Source organism: Syngnathus floridae, chromosome 7 (assembly GCF_059516105.1).
Source record: "Syngnathus floridae isolate MCC-2025c chromosome 7, RoL_Sflo_1.0, whole genome shotgun sequence".
Taxonomy (NCBI): domain Eukaryota; kingdom Metazoa; phylum Chordata; class Actinopteri; order Syngnathiformes; family Syngnathidae; genus Syngnathus; species Syngnathus floridae.
This window is the reverse complement of record NC_142419.1, coordinates 17,939,396-17,954,249: the sequence shown is the minus strand read 5'-3', so window position 1 is coordinate 17,954,249 and position 14,854 is coordinate 17,939,396. Positions and strand designations below refer to the sequence as shown.

Here is a 14,854-nt window from a genome sequence, read left to right as displayed (position 1 = left end):
TACGATGCCTTTGTTTTGTCGTTCTGCTGGTACCTCACGTTCTGGAGCGTGTCCTCGGGCATGGGCGCCACCGTCTGCACAGCCGGGAGATTCTTACTGGTGGCGCCGTTGACCAGGCCGGACGAAGACGAGGTCGCCGTGGCGGCGGCGCCGTCCACGGCTCCTGAACGGGACAAAAGCGACAGCTCAAATTCAAATTGAAATCGTTTCTTATATATTTATTTCTCAATTATGTTCTTACTTTGTTTTTATACAAAATATGTACAAATCTATTTCGCTTCTTAAGCTTTTTATTTTTAATCATTATTGGTGAGGCTGGAAGGGATTTCTGGAAGAACGTCATGTGACTTTCTTTTTTTTTAATGACAAATGCACCTCCAGAATCTGTTCTGGATTCAATTTGCGTTGACGTAATATTGACGATGTACTCCCACGTCAACATTCCATTCAGATGGGAACAGGAAACAATACAAAAAAAGACCAAATCCAGAGCCTGACGAGGAAGCCCTGATCTTGAACGCAAAGGCCCGCCAAAGGATGGAGGGCATCGAATGTTTCGTCCTTGTCGGAAGCGAGCGAGGGGGGGGAAGCCCCAAACAAGGCGAGAGCGACCACGGGGTTTGCGTCAACGCCTCCTGGCCTCATTCCTGCCAAAGCTCACTGTGAAGGGGGGATTTATTTGTATTTTTTTTAACCACCTCTGCTTAATTTGCGGGTCAAATTGACCCAGTTAAGTCGATTATGGACACGTAAGCCAAGTGCAAGCAAAGCACCTTATCCTGGGCTCATTTTCCATCCGTGCAAGTTTCAAGAACATTTGGCTCAACTCATGGCTGCTTGTGAGAGGAAAGATGGACAAAAAGTGATGTTGAGACGAGTGCCAAGCCCAAAGCGAGGCAGAAGCGTCGCTGGCAAAGACGTCAAGTTGCCACATTTCACCGGCTTGCATAAGGGGGAATTCTGCAGGCGCAAACAAAGGTCGCCATTGTCGGGCGGGCTGGACGCAGGACGGCCATGGCTAAGACAACAGCGCCATCTGGTGGAGTTTAGGGAAACTAGCGGGGCGTACTAAGGGGTCATGTGGGTCACATGGGGGATGTGGGAACGTTTTAAACCTGGTTACGCCATCATTGGACTGACACTTTTTCTGGATTCAATTGGGTTTGACATTACAGCACCTAAATTTGCTGGTTGTTTCAAATTAGACTATAAAAAAAATTATGAATGCTTTTGTATTCATGTAATTGTTGCTGTGCAGTTACGACATTTGGACAAAGTGGATTAAACAAATTTGTTACGAGATGTGGACTCCAAATTGAGCTGGATCAAATCTGGATTGGCATTTTTTGCAAAGTCCAGCCACAAGCACGTACCCATGGTGTTGATGGTGCTCTTGGGGGTGCTTGAGGCAGCCGCAAAGATGTTGGGGGTCGGCAGGCCGCTCGCAGGGCTGCCCCCCGCCGCCGTGACGGCCAGGCCTCCCGGGTGGGACTTCTTCACGGGCACCACCACGCTCCTGCGGGTCCAAAGGCCACAACATGATCATCGGACGTCAACGGCAGAAGCGGTTAGCTTTCAAAATGACCATTTTTTTATTTATTATTTTTTTTTTTTCGATTAACCAATTAAGCCATCCGCATGGGACGATGTGTGACGCAATAGAGGGCAGCCGGAAAGCCACTTTTGTCCTGGACGCATCTGCGTTTGCTCTTTGGATTTGTGGCGAGGCCCATCTGAGGCCCGTTTAGGTCTGGAAACGCTCAAAGCCAGACGACGCGCAATCCTTCCGTTTCATGTTGCATGTTACAGGAAATGCTTGTTACGTGACCCCCGCCATGTCAGTCCAAGGCTGGCTGATTTCCAAACTTTGAATTGGATTCAACACAGTGGAGGAGAACACAAATCGGATAAGTAAAATCAAAAATAAATCAAATCTTTTGGACAAAAAGTAGCAGCCACTGGAGAGTCTGCGTTTGCCGATCATGGGTGAAAAGCTTCTTTCTACCTCCAGTCTTAATTATTCATCATTATCTTGTATCGCTAACACACATTTGGAGCTCTGCCTGACAACCGCCTGACGAAAAAACCAAAAATTGCACTAATTTTGTTTTTCCTCTCCTCGCCGCCGCAGCAGCAGATCAAAACTGCAAGCAGCGAGTGAGGAAAAAGGAGCTTGAAAGCTCGCTCAAGTACACATCTTCATCGCCGGAGACTTTTTTTATTTTTTTTATTTGCGCTCTGTAGCTAACTGATGACAAGCATCATTTATTTGGCGGACCTTTGTTCTGCTCTCCTCACTGACAGCTATCAGAAGATCTCCCGGAGACGAGGCAAGCGAGCGCTGGAGGAACGCCGCCGCCGCGCATTTGATGTGAATAATTCATAAGTCGGCGCTCATGAATCATGCATGGCTTATCTGGAGCATATTTTATTAATAGGATTGTCTTAATTGAGTTGCGCTGAATAAAGCGAGGATTAATCTGGGAAGGAATAGGAATGAGGCCGGTACAGGCGCTTCCTTTACGCGTTCCAGCTAATCGCACTGTGTTTGATTTAGCGATACAAAAGGAAGATGGAGAGGAAGGCGGCAATTGAAAGCAATTAGCATTTGGCCTCATCGCTCATAAGTCCTCATAAGTCACGACGGGCAACCTCGGGGAGCTCATTTGGAAGCAGGACGAGAATACTTCTACTGTAGAAGCACGTGAGAAATCATGATATTTTTATCTTTTTATATTATGTATTACATATTTCATTTATTCATATTCAACTAGCTGGCCGGAAAATGATCCATTTCAAACAATTAAATGCGACGCCGCTGGATGGCAGCAAAGTTGCCATTTACATTCTATGAAACGGCCCACATTTCATACTCATCCATCACGCACGTTTGTCTGTAAATTCGGACAAAATGGTGGCTTTTTCAAAACATCTTTTTTTTGGTTGCCAATTGTGGTTATATCATAAAAGGTGTGCCTTGGTGCCATAAAGGATTGGAGAGAAATTCCCAAGTAGGAGCTTTGCATCGAGTGAAAGCAGGTGTTCTTGACTTGAAGTCATTCACCTCCCTCCCCTTTCCCTTTATGATGTTGTCACGTTCGATCTCCGTAGCTGGCAGATCATTTGGCTGGGAGGCGCCAAACAATTACACACAGCCAACGAGGGCGCTTGCCGGAGACGCCAGACAAAGTCATACGTGTGTGTGTGTGTGTGTGTGACGCGTTTCAAAAACGATACTCTTGGCTGTAGAAACTCATTTGGGGCTGCCACGTCGCGTTAGGCGGACGGGGCAGAGGGCCGCTTCTGTTTAATCTGTCATCAAGACCCTGGAGACCTTCGCCCACCGGCCCGCCGCCTCCTCACCCGCAAAGCCATTCATCAGGCTCACCTCGCCGCACAATTTTGTATTTTCTTTGGCTTTAAAGTGTACTCGGATGAGAAGCGGAGGACTCGCGTCACATGACTTGACTCGGACTGAAATTGACAAATTACGGATGTGGGACTAGCCTGGTTTGAACCGGATAAATTCTTGGCCAATCTAATGCAGTCACATGACCCCAAGCGAGCGTCGTGTGGTGTTTCCCTGCCCCCCGGTACCTGTCAAAGGAGTGAAACTGCACAGGCAGCGCAGTCTGGGCCTTGGCGGCGGAGTCCGGGCAGGACACCGGCTCCAGCCCCGCCTCCACGCCCTCCACGGGCGGTGCCACCAAACTCTTGAGGATCTCTTTGACGTTGAGGCCCGAGGAGGAGGGCGGCGCAGGCTCGGAGAAGAGCTCGCCGGCGGAGTCACCGCCGTTGACGACGCTGACGACCCGCTCGGTTCTGATACCCGGCTCGCCGTGGGGAAGCGAGTGCTCCTCTGAGGGTGAAGGGACGCCTGGAGGGTCCAGAAATGTCTGTGCGGGTTCTGCAGGAGACACTGATAAGAAACAAAAACATGAGTCCAATGCTGCGTTTTACTTCTTCGCTCTGTCTCCCTCTGGTGGTCGTTTTTTTGGGGGGGGGGAAATGCAGTTGGAGAGGTCCGGACTCACCTGCGCCGGCGGCCGAGTGGGCGTCCCGATGGCTTTGCGCGGCGTGGCCCGACTTGGCGCTCGTCCTGCCCGTCTGGCGCTGAGGCTCCAAGATGTCGCGGTACTTGGACACCATGAGAACCGAGATGAAGTAGACCACGGCCAGAGCCAGGAACTGAGCTTGCTTGCTGTCGTCCTGCCCGGGAGAACCACAAGGTGATGCCGCAGCACGTTGGACATTTGACAATAGGGAGCGGCCTGGTTCTGTCACACTGACCACATCACGGAAGACCACAGCACGCAGGCGGTTGATATCTACATCCTGCAGGAGGCGATCGGGGTCCTTGATGGGGGACAGCTGAATGTGGACACTTTTTAGAGACAGCACAAGGCAAGTTTTTTCTTTTTTTTTTTTTTTTTTAAATACCTTGCCAAGAGTGACAGCATCTGGCAGCATGTCCTGGCACTTGTTGGGAGCGGACAACATGTCATGCTTCTGCCTGCACTCCAGACAGCTCCTCACTGCCATGCAGCACACTACACACACACACAAAATCATCTGTTGAAATGAAATGCAAGTGCTGCGATGACCTCCTGTGGAAGTAAGCGGGAGTGACATGAGCAGCTTCAACAATTTCATAACCACAAACTGTGTAAAAATGAAAAATAGTAAAAACAAAATGATTCAATTCAATTTGTGTCGTCATTCACTTATCAAATCAGTTTTCCAAGACACGTCGAGCGGCTCACCGAGTCTCAGGCATTGACGCATGAGGCCGCCGGAGGACATGTTCTTCTCCGCCTCGATCTCGCTGAAGTTGAGCGAGCTGGAGAAGACCAGCACGTCCACCATCACCATCAGGCGGGACAGGAAGGTGATGGCCGTCTCTGCCGACATGCCCTGCGTGGCCTCGATGTTCTCCACCTCAAAACGTAAATAGCGCGTCATTTCATGTCCTCCAAATAACGCCGTGCGCAGCAGCCACACCGCCACTAGATGTCACTGCAGCCTGACAGTGAGCACTTACTGAAGGCGAGGTGGCGGCAGAGAGCAGCGGCAAGATCCCGCCGCAGGCGATGATGATGTTGTCCACCATCTGAGAGATGAGATGGATGCTGTTGTGGACGAAAATGATGTTCTCGCTGCTGTTCACAAAGTCCATGACGGACTTGGTGGAGTGGCTGGAGGGCAAAAACAAAACGGGATATATATTTTGTTGTACGTACCTGTTAAGCGGGCTACACGTGGATGATACAGTGAAGCCTGGGTGGCGCTACACCGGGTCTTCTATGGCCCCATCAGTAATCCGTGTAGCCCCACCCTCTCCCCACAAGTTTTTAAATATATTTGTAAAATATTTTCTCAGCCCAACTATGTATCAGTCTCGCCATCTTTTAGTCCCAGGAGAACAAACATCCCGTAGCCATCCCTGTCGATATGCATGCATGTGTGTGTGTGTGTGTGTGCGGACCTCCTCCAGATGTGCACGTCACTCTCCAGGGCAAAAAGCAGGTCTGCTAGCAGCCTCTGGTGCAGGGCCGACCATTTGAACTCGGGGATGCGGAACATGGTGGTGCGAGGGCCCGGGCTGAACTGTCGCCGCTGTCGCTGCTGGTCGTCGTCGTCCTCCGGCGGGGTGCCGCCGGACCCGAAGTCGGCGCCGAGGCAGTTGTTTAGGCTCTGGAAGAAATGAGTTGTTTGTCATACATAGAAAGAGAGGCTTGGATGGCGGGAAAGATTCTATCTAATACTGTGAGTCTGAATCACATTGTAAGCATCACCATTTTGATTCAAACTCAGACAGGCGCTGTGCCCAACATTGTGCGCTTCAACTCTTCATTGAGTTCATTCACAAGGAGTGATGAAAATGCAAAGCATCCTCAGATGACCTCTCTCCCTCCCTCCCAACCTCCCTCCCTCCCTCCCGACCGGCTGCCTGGCTAAAAAATGACAACAATAACAAGAGCTCAGTGCCAGCGATAAACACAAAACGAAGGAGTCAGCAAGACGCTGCAAAAAGACCATTAAGGCGCATCAGCAGCGGCACTGAATCCAACAGCAATGCGCAAAAACACATTTCATCCAAATGAAGGCAGGAGTGGTTAGCACGCCCGCCTCGCAGCAGAAAGGTACAAGGTTCGAATCCACCAGCCCGTTTGAAAATGCCGTGGTCTCACCTGCGTGGTGGCCGTGGTCTGAATCTTCATCTCCTTGCTGTCCTCCACGCTCTCCGCTTGGAAAGGCTTGGGGCTGCTGCTCCACAAGGCAGAAATGTCTCCTTTAGAGGGCGCCGCGACACCGGCCTCCGGAATCAAGGCCTCCTCGGCAGAGTTGAGGAGTTCAAAGTCATCCTTTTCCAGGATGCCGGGTAGAGAGGCAAAGTCGGAGGTGGGCAGAAGGCCAGGTGGAGACCCCGAAGGAAGAGCTGCATTCAATTCTGGCAACAAAGAATCCTCCGCTTTGCGGAACAATAAAGCACCGCCCTGAGGGACGTCGTCTTTGTCGTCGTCCAGCGAGATGAGAGGAGCCGAGATCTGCCGGTCCGCGGCGCCGTCTTTCGGCAGCAACGCGCCGCAGTAAATCTCGTCTAGAAGAGAGTTCACTTCCATCAGCGCGTCCAAGTCGTCCATCTTCACCTCCGTGGCCTCCACCTTCTCTGCCTTGATGTCCACCAGGAGGTTCTGGACTTCCGCTTCTACGCCTTCCGCAGCCGCGCCCTCTGCCCGGTTCCGCCTTTCGGCCAACGGGTCGCGCGGACCGGCGCCGTCGCTGCCGGGCGACGGAGAGCCGCCGTCCATTTCTGCCATCTCCGCCGAGCCCGTCATGCCGGCGGCCGACAGACCCGAGATGGTGCTGACCGAGCCTTTCTTTCCTTTCTTGATGTTCTCCTCTTCTTGACGCTGGTATTCCTCGTACATCTTGGCCAGGTACTCCTTATGTGCCTCATACGTCACCTGCATATTTACACGCAGACAAAAAATTAAAAAAATAAAATAAAAAAAAGGTCACAATGACTCTCATGCACGCACCCACTGACCTTGGAGTGCGCGATGGAGAGCGTGTCGACCCAGACGCGCCAGCCGCCCCACTCGTGCTTGATGGCGTGGTAGAGCAGGATCCGGAAGATGTTGTACACCATCTCGGTGATCTTCTGCTCGTCCGGACTTTTGGGGTTGATGTAGCCCAGCGAAAACATCCAGTCCTGCCACACCGAGCACTGAAGAAGACATCTGCCGCACGTGACCGCCCGGCCCAAACGTCAAGACAGAGCAAAGCGTACATTTTTAGCCGAGGAGTTGGGGGAGGGAAGTACGATGATGCAGTGTTGACAGAAAATAGCAACGACTTTGTTTCATTGAAAAGTGTGAGGCTCAATTATCTTGTGAGTGCGTAACAAGATTCAACAACTCGTAGCAGCCTCCAGCGACTAAGCAGGAACATTCCGTGTCTTTGTTCACAGTTCCCAAGCGTCAAACAACCTCTTTTGTCAAAATAGCCTGTCAATCAAGAATTATACTGCTAACTTGTAGCGCTTTATGTTTTTAGCTAATTGAGGGCGCGCGTGTTTGTGTGTGCGTTGGCGCAGTGGCTCTCCGGCTTACCGTCTGTTCTCTCGGCTGCTGCTGAACAGTTTGATCATGTCGGAGAGGAAGAGGCGGCGAATTTCCATCAGCTCGGCGCCGGGGGCAGAGTTCTTTAATAAGGTGGCGATCACTTTGAGGATCACTGTTATAGACACGCACGCACAGACAGCAGGTGAGACTTCCACCAAGCGAGTAAGGAAACAAAAGGTGCTGCGCTTTTTCCATTTCTTTCCAACACTTCATAATTGACACAAGATTGTCCACCTGGTCTTTGTGCTCTACTCCAAAAGCGTGCCAATCTCAAATCCATACGGATATGTCAACTGTACTTGTAAAAAATGTATTTCCTCCTGTAAAATGTGAGCAACCCGCCAGCACATACTTTGTCCACCCACAAGCGGACTCACTTGGGTTCTGAATCTTGACGGTGGAGTCGGGCTCGGCGTGCGGCTTGTGGACCACCTGCGTGCACACCTGCTCCGTCAGAATCTGATGCGGGAGGAGAAGACGACAACGTCAGTCAGGCGGGCTGCGCTCGATGGGACGGCGGCACGTCTTACCTCGTAGAGCGTGTTGTAGGTGGTTACTGTCACGGCGCCTCCGTGCAGCAGGAGCTTCTCGCCCAGGAGGGTGAAGAGGCTTTGGCTGTGCATGATCTCCACCTTCCTCCTGTGGGGGGGGGAAAGGCGGCGCTGGGATGTCACAAGCAGCTCTGCTGTATATTGATTTCGTTGTTTTGTGGCAGTATCGGACTACTGATGAATTCCGAATCCCCGAGGGTACAACAGGTGCCACTGGGAGTCGCGTCATAAATCCAGCAACTGCAATGAAAACATCTGCAAAGTGCTGAGGATCACCTACTTGTGTCCCAAATGTTTGAGGAAATAGGCGAGCACTTTGAGGGACTGCACTTGAATGCTTTCGCTCTTGGATGCCAGCAGTTTGTAGATGACCCTGCCGCAAACAAAAAAAAGGGATGAAAAGACACCACGTGTCATCAGCGTGCATGTGAGATTGCATCAGGCTCGCTTCCATATTGTGAAATCCGTGTGATCATTTGCTTATTTTCTATCAGCTCATGAAAAATGCACATGTCTGCACACGGTTGGTCGGACATCTCGGGGCTTCTTTGAGGACATCGCAGCTTGACTGCGGGCGGGTCCAACAGCTACAGCGCCAGACTCACCGTATTCCGTTTCTCTGGTCAAAAGCCGGGACCATGGAGGCCGGGTGCTCGGACATGAGGGCCACCACCAGCTGCAAGACGTCGTGGAGGTTCTCGTCCTGCGGGGAAAAGCGCACAAGGGGCACGTCATTCTTTGCAGGCTCGAGGAAGGCCAAACGTCATCCACAGAAACAATTCCCAAGACGCGTGAAAGCCGCTCTCGCTAAAATAAAACCTATTTTCCATCACCGACACCTCCGGCTAGGTGTTAGCCGCCTGCGCGCGAGTGTCACGACAAGCCAAGACGTACTTCATGCATTGTCAACAAATAGTTGAGGATGCTCTGCAGCTCGTCCTCCTTCACACCTCCGTCCTGAAATTCAAAAATAAATTCAATCAGATGCTGACAGTTGATGTTGAGTTGATGTCATGCGAGAGGGAGATATGTTTTGCAAAATTAGCATCATGCTAGCAGCTTTAATATGCTGCCTGTAAGTCAAATATGGCAGGACAAAGGATGCTTTTATTTTACAGACTGCGAGATACCTTCAAGATGAGTTGCTTGAGAAAAAGAAGCAGGAAGGCCCGCAGGGAGATGATTTCTTTCTGGGTCGGTCGTGGACCATCTGTAGCCAGAGCGAGATAGAGAGAGAGAGAGAGAGAGAGAGAGCGAATGTGAGGTGATGTCAAGCCGCCCGTTTGTTTACATGGCGGCTGTTCTTATTTTACTCTTGGTTGCTTTTAATGATGTGGAGTGAGCGTTTGAAGTGGCCATAACGAGCTAGTGATGCTGGCCGGGCATTCGGAAGAAGGCCGCCGTACATTTTCCTTGCTTGGCTTCGCCTTGAACTGGAAAATTCGCTTCTTCTTGTGATTAATAATAAAAAAAATAAAAAAAACATGACTCAACCTCCCAACATCGAGAACATCCTTAACTTGAAGTAAAAAATAAATAAATAAATAAAATGAGTCATGTAGCAATGGCAATCCTTAGGAAGTCTAATTAAAAGCCAATTGGCAATTTGTGTAGACGAAGGTTATTATAGATAAGGAAATTAAACAGAATAACAAAAAGCAAGAACTGGAAAAACAGCGTCGATGAAAGTTTGGAAAAGTTGAAAAAAAATAACGACAGCTGACCGAACCTGCATTGTCTGTAACTAGCACACATGGGAACGGAATGACGCTCGTGTGGAAAACATCAGTGCGGCCGCTTGGCCGTAAAGAGCCAAGGTCACACCTGTCCATCACGGCGGCCCACCGCGTCGTAAACTCCTCAGCTCGTGTCGTGCCATGCGGCGCAGTCCGTCTGCTGCTGCACGTTGCGCGTGCTGCGCCATTTCCATGTTAATTACTGAAATACTGTTCGGCCGATTTCTTTGAGAATAACACTTGAATGTTAATGAAAACACAATTGCATGAAGCCGCCTTTGCTCATTTTGGACTAAATGCCATCCGAGTGTGCTCATTAATAAACCAGTAAAAACATTTACAGAGGTGAAAATGAAGGCGCAGTGGAAAAGTCAAGTTCAATCCAAATGGAGGCGGAACTGCACTTTTGGGATTTTCCCTCCTTGTGGGGCCTCTCGGACAGGTCCACCTTGGCCGTTCATGCGGCGACGGAACCGCACAAACGCTAATCAACGCCAAGGCTCCGCGTGGACCAAGCCAACGCTTAAGCATCTTGACGGTGATTAATCGAGAGCAGGAAAAAAAAAAAAAGCCGGGCGCCGAGACGCCAGTCTGACGGCGAAGAGCTGATAAGAGCGTTATTAGCATCCGACTTATTCACAAGCAATTATGTTCAACAGCTCAGCGCGGCTCTTGTTGCTCCCAACGGCAGATTGGACGGAGCGCTTCGCCTCTCCCGAGGGCAGGCGGACTTTATTGGAAAATGATTTATTTCCGTGTGATTAATGCAGTCATCTCCTTGGGTTCATGACGGATGGTGGTTATGATACGGCAGGGACGGAAATCAAGTCTTGCAAAAAAAAAAAAAAAAAAAGCTAAGCCTCTTGCTCCACGCTTTGAATGGAGTCAAAAGTAGCGCCATTCGGTGGGCAAATTGAAACCAACACATGTTGCATATTAGCAATTGAGCTATTTGTAGATTTCATCGGACCGAAACGATAACGATCGCTTTGCCGCCATCTGGTGGCAATTTTAGGCAATTACACCTCAATACCTCACAACAAATAACCGTAATGCTGTGATGTCTCCGTGTGACGTGGGCTCCTTGGCACTTTGGGGATGTCATGCAATCAGTCATGTGCACCTTGCGTGAGGGCAATCCATCAGACTGATCATAATTGAAAGCACGAGCGAGCCTCGGAGCGACATTAGCCCCGGGAGGCGGCAAAGTGGCACGCCGAGACACACAGAGCGCGAGAGAGGCGCCGGGAGCGGCACAAGCGCTTTTCATTGCTCATTAGCGAGAGACGAGGCGGAGGGCGGGCCATCGATCGAGACGGACTGCTTCTCGACCGCCAGCGACTCAAAGATGCCGAAGCGTCTCCGGGAGCGGGCGCCGTAACATAACCGCATGATGTACGGCTTTAATTTGAAAGGACTCAACTATTAAAAAACTGAGGCGGGTCGGCGCTGCCGCGTCTTGGCCGTGCGGCTATAATTGAACACTTCATTACCTGCTCCGCTCCGGCTTTATAAGTGCCTTTGTTTGCTCATTTCTCAGGCGACAATGACGGAGCCGCCAAACGGAGCTGAGGATTTATAGCGCTCGGGTTCCCACACGCGGGAAGACGGACGGACGTTCATTCAAAAGAGCCAGCCACACGGGCGAAAATGCACTCGCGGTCCTCAAAGCGTTGTTGAGTTTTATGAGCTTCAATCACGCACGTCTCCGTTTGTAAAGAACCAGTTGGCACAAGCCCACGCTAAAAAGGTCTCCACCGTTATTAGCGGCGAATCAATTAAAGAATAAAAGCCTCGACTCCTCCCCGGCACGGCCTGTGGGGATCCATCTTCATCCCGCGCTAGCAGCCGCTAATTTATGCGGAGAAATTACAAGCGAAGCATGCCACTGACAATGCAAGGAAGGAAGGGAAGGCCTCGCCTCGCCTCGCTTCGCCTCGCCGGTGTGCCGCCTGTTATGCTATCAGCATCAAAGTTACAACACGACAGGCCGTGTGATAGAGTGCTAATAAAAAAAGGGACCGAAAATGGGAATGGAAAGCTAAAGTGGCAGTTCAAGGACACCTTCACCACACCGCCGCTGCTGAACTCCTTTGAAACTACACGCGGGCCGATCCCGACGTGACACCTTGGCAGGACTGCCTCTTTAGGTGCTGCTCTTTTGGTTCGCAAACAGAGTTCGAACGGGCTCAGCCGTTCAAACGTAAACGTGCACTGTAGGATATCATCGTCATCGTGTGCGAGATGCCGAGTCGCTCTCACCGAGCCCCTTGGGGCCGATGCCGCTGGCGTCCGCCGGGTTGACGGCCCAGTAGTAGTACTTGAGCGTGTGCATGAGTCGCAGCACGGTACCGCCTCGCCGGACGGTGCTGGAGATGGTCGCCGTGCCGATGAATTCCGACGACAGGTACGTGTACAGAGACAGCTGGATCTGCGGCGGACACAAGTCGGGAAACGTGAAGAAAACGACGCCGACTTCACTTGCTATTTGACACACGCGGGAGACGGCCCGGCGAATCCCGAGGGAGCGCGACGGGGCTCAAAGTGCTGGAGCCCACTTCATTAGCTCAATGTTTGTCCCATTTTTCTCCCCTCTGCAGAGCCGAGCGGCGGGCAAAGCCTCCGGACAATTGAGCATTTATTTCCCCTTTCATTTATTCATGGCGGGTCTCGGCGGCGGCAGCTGCCGCTTTCTGAAGACAATTCCTTTGGAAGCAGGCGAGCTCACCTTGGCGGGGGTGTGGATCCAGATGGCGGCGTTGAACAGGATGTGGTCGCAGAGCTGCTTGAGTAGCGGCGCCCCGTACGGTAGCCCGTCCAGATACTTGGCGAAGGAGAGGAACTGCTCCAGCACCGACCTGCTAATGTGCGTGCGGGACGACTGCGGACGTGGAAAGCGGCAGATAGAAATTGCAATATTAGAACTTGCTCCAAATATCACAATTTATTGATTGAACGATTCAACGGCTGGTCGGTAGCAAAAGAATCAAGCCGTGGGAGGTGGGCGAGTTTGACTTTGCAAAGAAGCTTTTCTCACACCTGTTCTCTGCCCTGCTGGGGATCCGACAAAAACGAGAGAAGAGATAAATGAGGATACGTGAGAAGCAAAGGTGGCGCTTTCATCAGATCTTGAACAGATGGAGTCATACGCCAGGGTGCGAAAACTGGCAGCGGGTCACAAGCGAGGGAGGGAGGGAGGGGGAGGAGCGGGCACTTCTTTGGGGCCCGTGTGTTACTTTGTGTCAAGCTGGCACTGCGCTAAGTGACAAAGGGGTGCGAGCCTGCCTAACAATAGAATGGGAAAAAAAATAATGAAGACAAATGTTTGAGTTACCTTTTCCAGCAGGTAGCCAATGACCAAAAAGCCCTTCCCGCCCAGCATCTGCTCTTGCATGGCCACCGAGCTCTTCAGCAACTCCACCAGGAAGGCCAGCAGGGTCGCGCTGCCAAAAAAAAAAAGAAAAAAAAATACATTTCTTCAATCGCTGCCACTTCAACACTTACAAACACACGAAAGAAAAAAAAAAAGACAAAAGCAAACAGCTTCTGTTCTTGCGCGACTCTCTGAAATGTTGCTGGAGAAGGTCACGGCGTGCGCGAGAAGAGCCGCCAAAGGTCGGCGAAAGGTGCCTCCCCCTTTGTCGCAATGAAGCCTTTGGCGCGGCGACAGCGCTGGCGAGCGGCGCTCCGTAATCGGCTTTGGCCAGCATCCTCCGGTGGCCGCCGCTCAAGTGCGACAACAACAACGAGGATGCAATCGCTTCGGCGCAGGCCGGCCCGGAGATGCGCTGCGCGCATACAAAGTCGCCAGCCACTAGAGCTTCTGAGTCACTGTTGGCACTACTTTTTCATTTTTTTTTTTTAATGAAGTCCGTTATTACTTCCGCCATGATGACCTTGACTGGAATGTCCGAGTTGCAGTTTGAAGTTACGGCGTATCAGAAAACTCAAATACGCGGGTGAGCATCTCAGATCTTTTTCACGCCGGGACGGCTCACGGCGGCCCGATCGGCTTTCTCGGGGAATTAACAACTATCCAACCTACGTCTACGATTTGATGCCTTTTCTCACAAAGCGAAAGTCTCCGAGGACCCCAACGTTTCTGCTTCAGGCAAATTCCAAGTAGAGATTGCGTTACCATGACGACCAGGGGTGGAGCTAAGGCACTGCGACAATGCGAGGTTTTCTCTTCTCACTTATGACAACTTTGCGACTCGCTGTGACTTAACCCATTCGGTGCCATTGAAGGTTATAGACGTCAAAGATATTAACTGGGTTAAGAAGCGGCATTTGTCAACAAAAATCAGACGCAGAGCTTCGATTGCACGCGCACGTTCTCACCACACGGTGGCCTCCGCTCGGCTTTCGCTCGATTGATGGTAGTCCAGCTGAGCGAAGAGCGGGAAGAGAACCTGGATGCCTCCGATGGAGTGGATGGCCCGCTGGATGGAGTGAGTCACCGTGGCTTTGACGTCCTGCAAAAGAAAAAAGCTGCTGAAGACGGGTGCTTGGTTTCAACGCGACGTGGCGCACCTGAGTCGGCAACCTGTAGCATGAGCGCGTGGGGCGAGTGCACAAAGATGGAGGAGGCCTTCTCCTTGGGGGAAGACTCCAAGCAGAGCTGGGCGTCGGTGGCCTTGGCGTTGTAGGCCAGGGCGACGGCGCCCGCCAGCTTGCCGTCGTACAAGACACGCTTGTGATGCTCGGCCAGGTGGATGTCGCTCTCCGACTTGAATTTGAATGTGCTCTGGCGAGGAAATGGAAGCAAACAAGGGTGAAATGAAAATATCGGGTTCCGTGACACGCTCGCAGCATTTAATTAGAATCTTGTATACGAGCGAGTTGACCCAAAAGACAATTTCTGGAGAGCCTGGTGCGGATGGCCTCATCAAGACTTTGACAAATTGGAAAAAATGGGAAACAATTTCCGCCGCGAGTT

General features: G+C 51.3%; 1 protein-coding gene across 3 annotated transcripts in view; it reads right to left on the bottom strand.

The window, feature by feature from the left end:
• nbeab (neurobeachin b) overlaps window positions 1–14,854 on the bottom strand; it is an 87,203-nt gene that overhangs the window by 59,082 nt on the left and 13,267 nt on the right. For 2 of the 3 annotated variants that reach the window (XR_015859388.1, XM_088380553.1), the window contains exons 9-30: window positions 14,462–14,662; window positions 14,257–14,390; window positions 13,250–13,358; window positions 12,644–12,796; window positions 12,178–12,346; window positions 9,310–9,389; window positions 9,074–9,136; window positions 8,785–8,882; window positions 8,460–8,552; window positions 8,159–8,267; window positions 8,006–8,087; window positions 7,617–7,740; window positions 7,052–7,244; window positions 6,192–6,968; window positions 5,486–5,694; window positions 5,042–5,195; window positions 4,764–4,938; window positions 4,291–4,550; window positions 4,035–4,209; window positions 3,598–3,919; window positions 1,374–1,516; window positions 34–163 (exon numbers count right to left, since the gene is read on the bottom strand). Coding sequence is in view for 2 of the 3 variants with exons in the window: in XM_088380553.1 (XP_088236679.1) it covers window positions 34–163; window positions 1,374–1,516; window positions 3,598–3,919; window positions 4,035–4,209; window positions 4,291–4,550; window positions 4,764–4,938; window positions 5,042–5,195; window positions 5,486–5,694; window positions 6,192–6,968; window positions 7,052–7,244; window positions 7,617–7,740; window positions 8,006–8,087; window positions 8,159–8,267; window positions 8,460–8,552; window positions 8,785–8,882; window positions 9,074–9,136; window positions 9,310–9,389; window positions 12,178–12,346; window positions 12,644–12,796; window positions 13,250–13,358; window positions 14,257–14,390; window positions 14,462–14,662 (3,953 nt within the window). In the remaining variant the exon portion in view is untranslated. The remainder of the gene's footprint in view (window positions 1–33; window positions 164–1,373; window positions 1,517–3,597; window positions 3,920–4,034; window positions 4,210–4,290; window positions 4,551–4,763; window positions 4,939–5,041; window positions 5,196–5,485; window positions 5,695–6,191; window positions 6,969–7,051; window positions 7,245–7,616; window positions 7,741–8,005; window positions 8,088–8,158; window positions 8,268–8,459; window positions 8,553–8,784; window positions 8,883–9,073; window positions 9,137–9,309; window positions 9,390–12,177; window positions 12,347–12,643; window positions 12,797–13,249; window positions 13,359–14,256; window positions 14,391–14,461; window positions 14,663–14,854) is intronic. The other variant, XM_088380554.1, reaches the window with a different exon arrangement.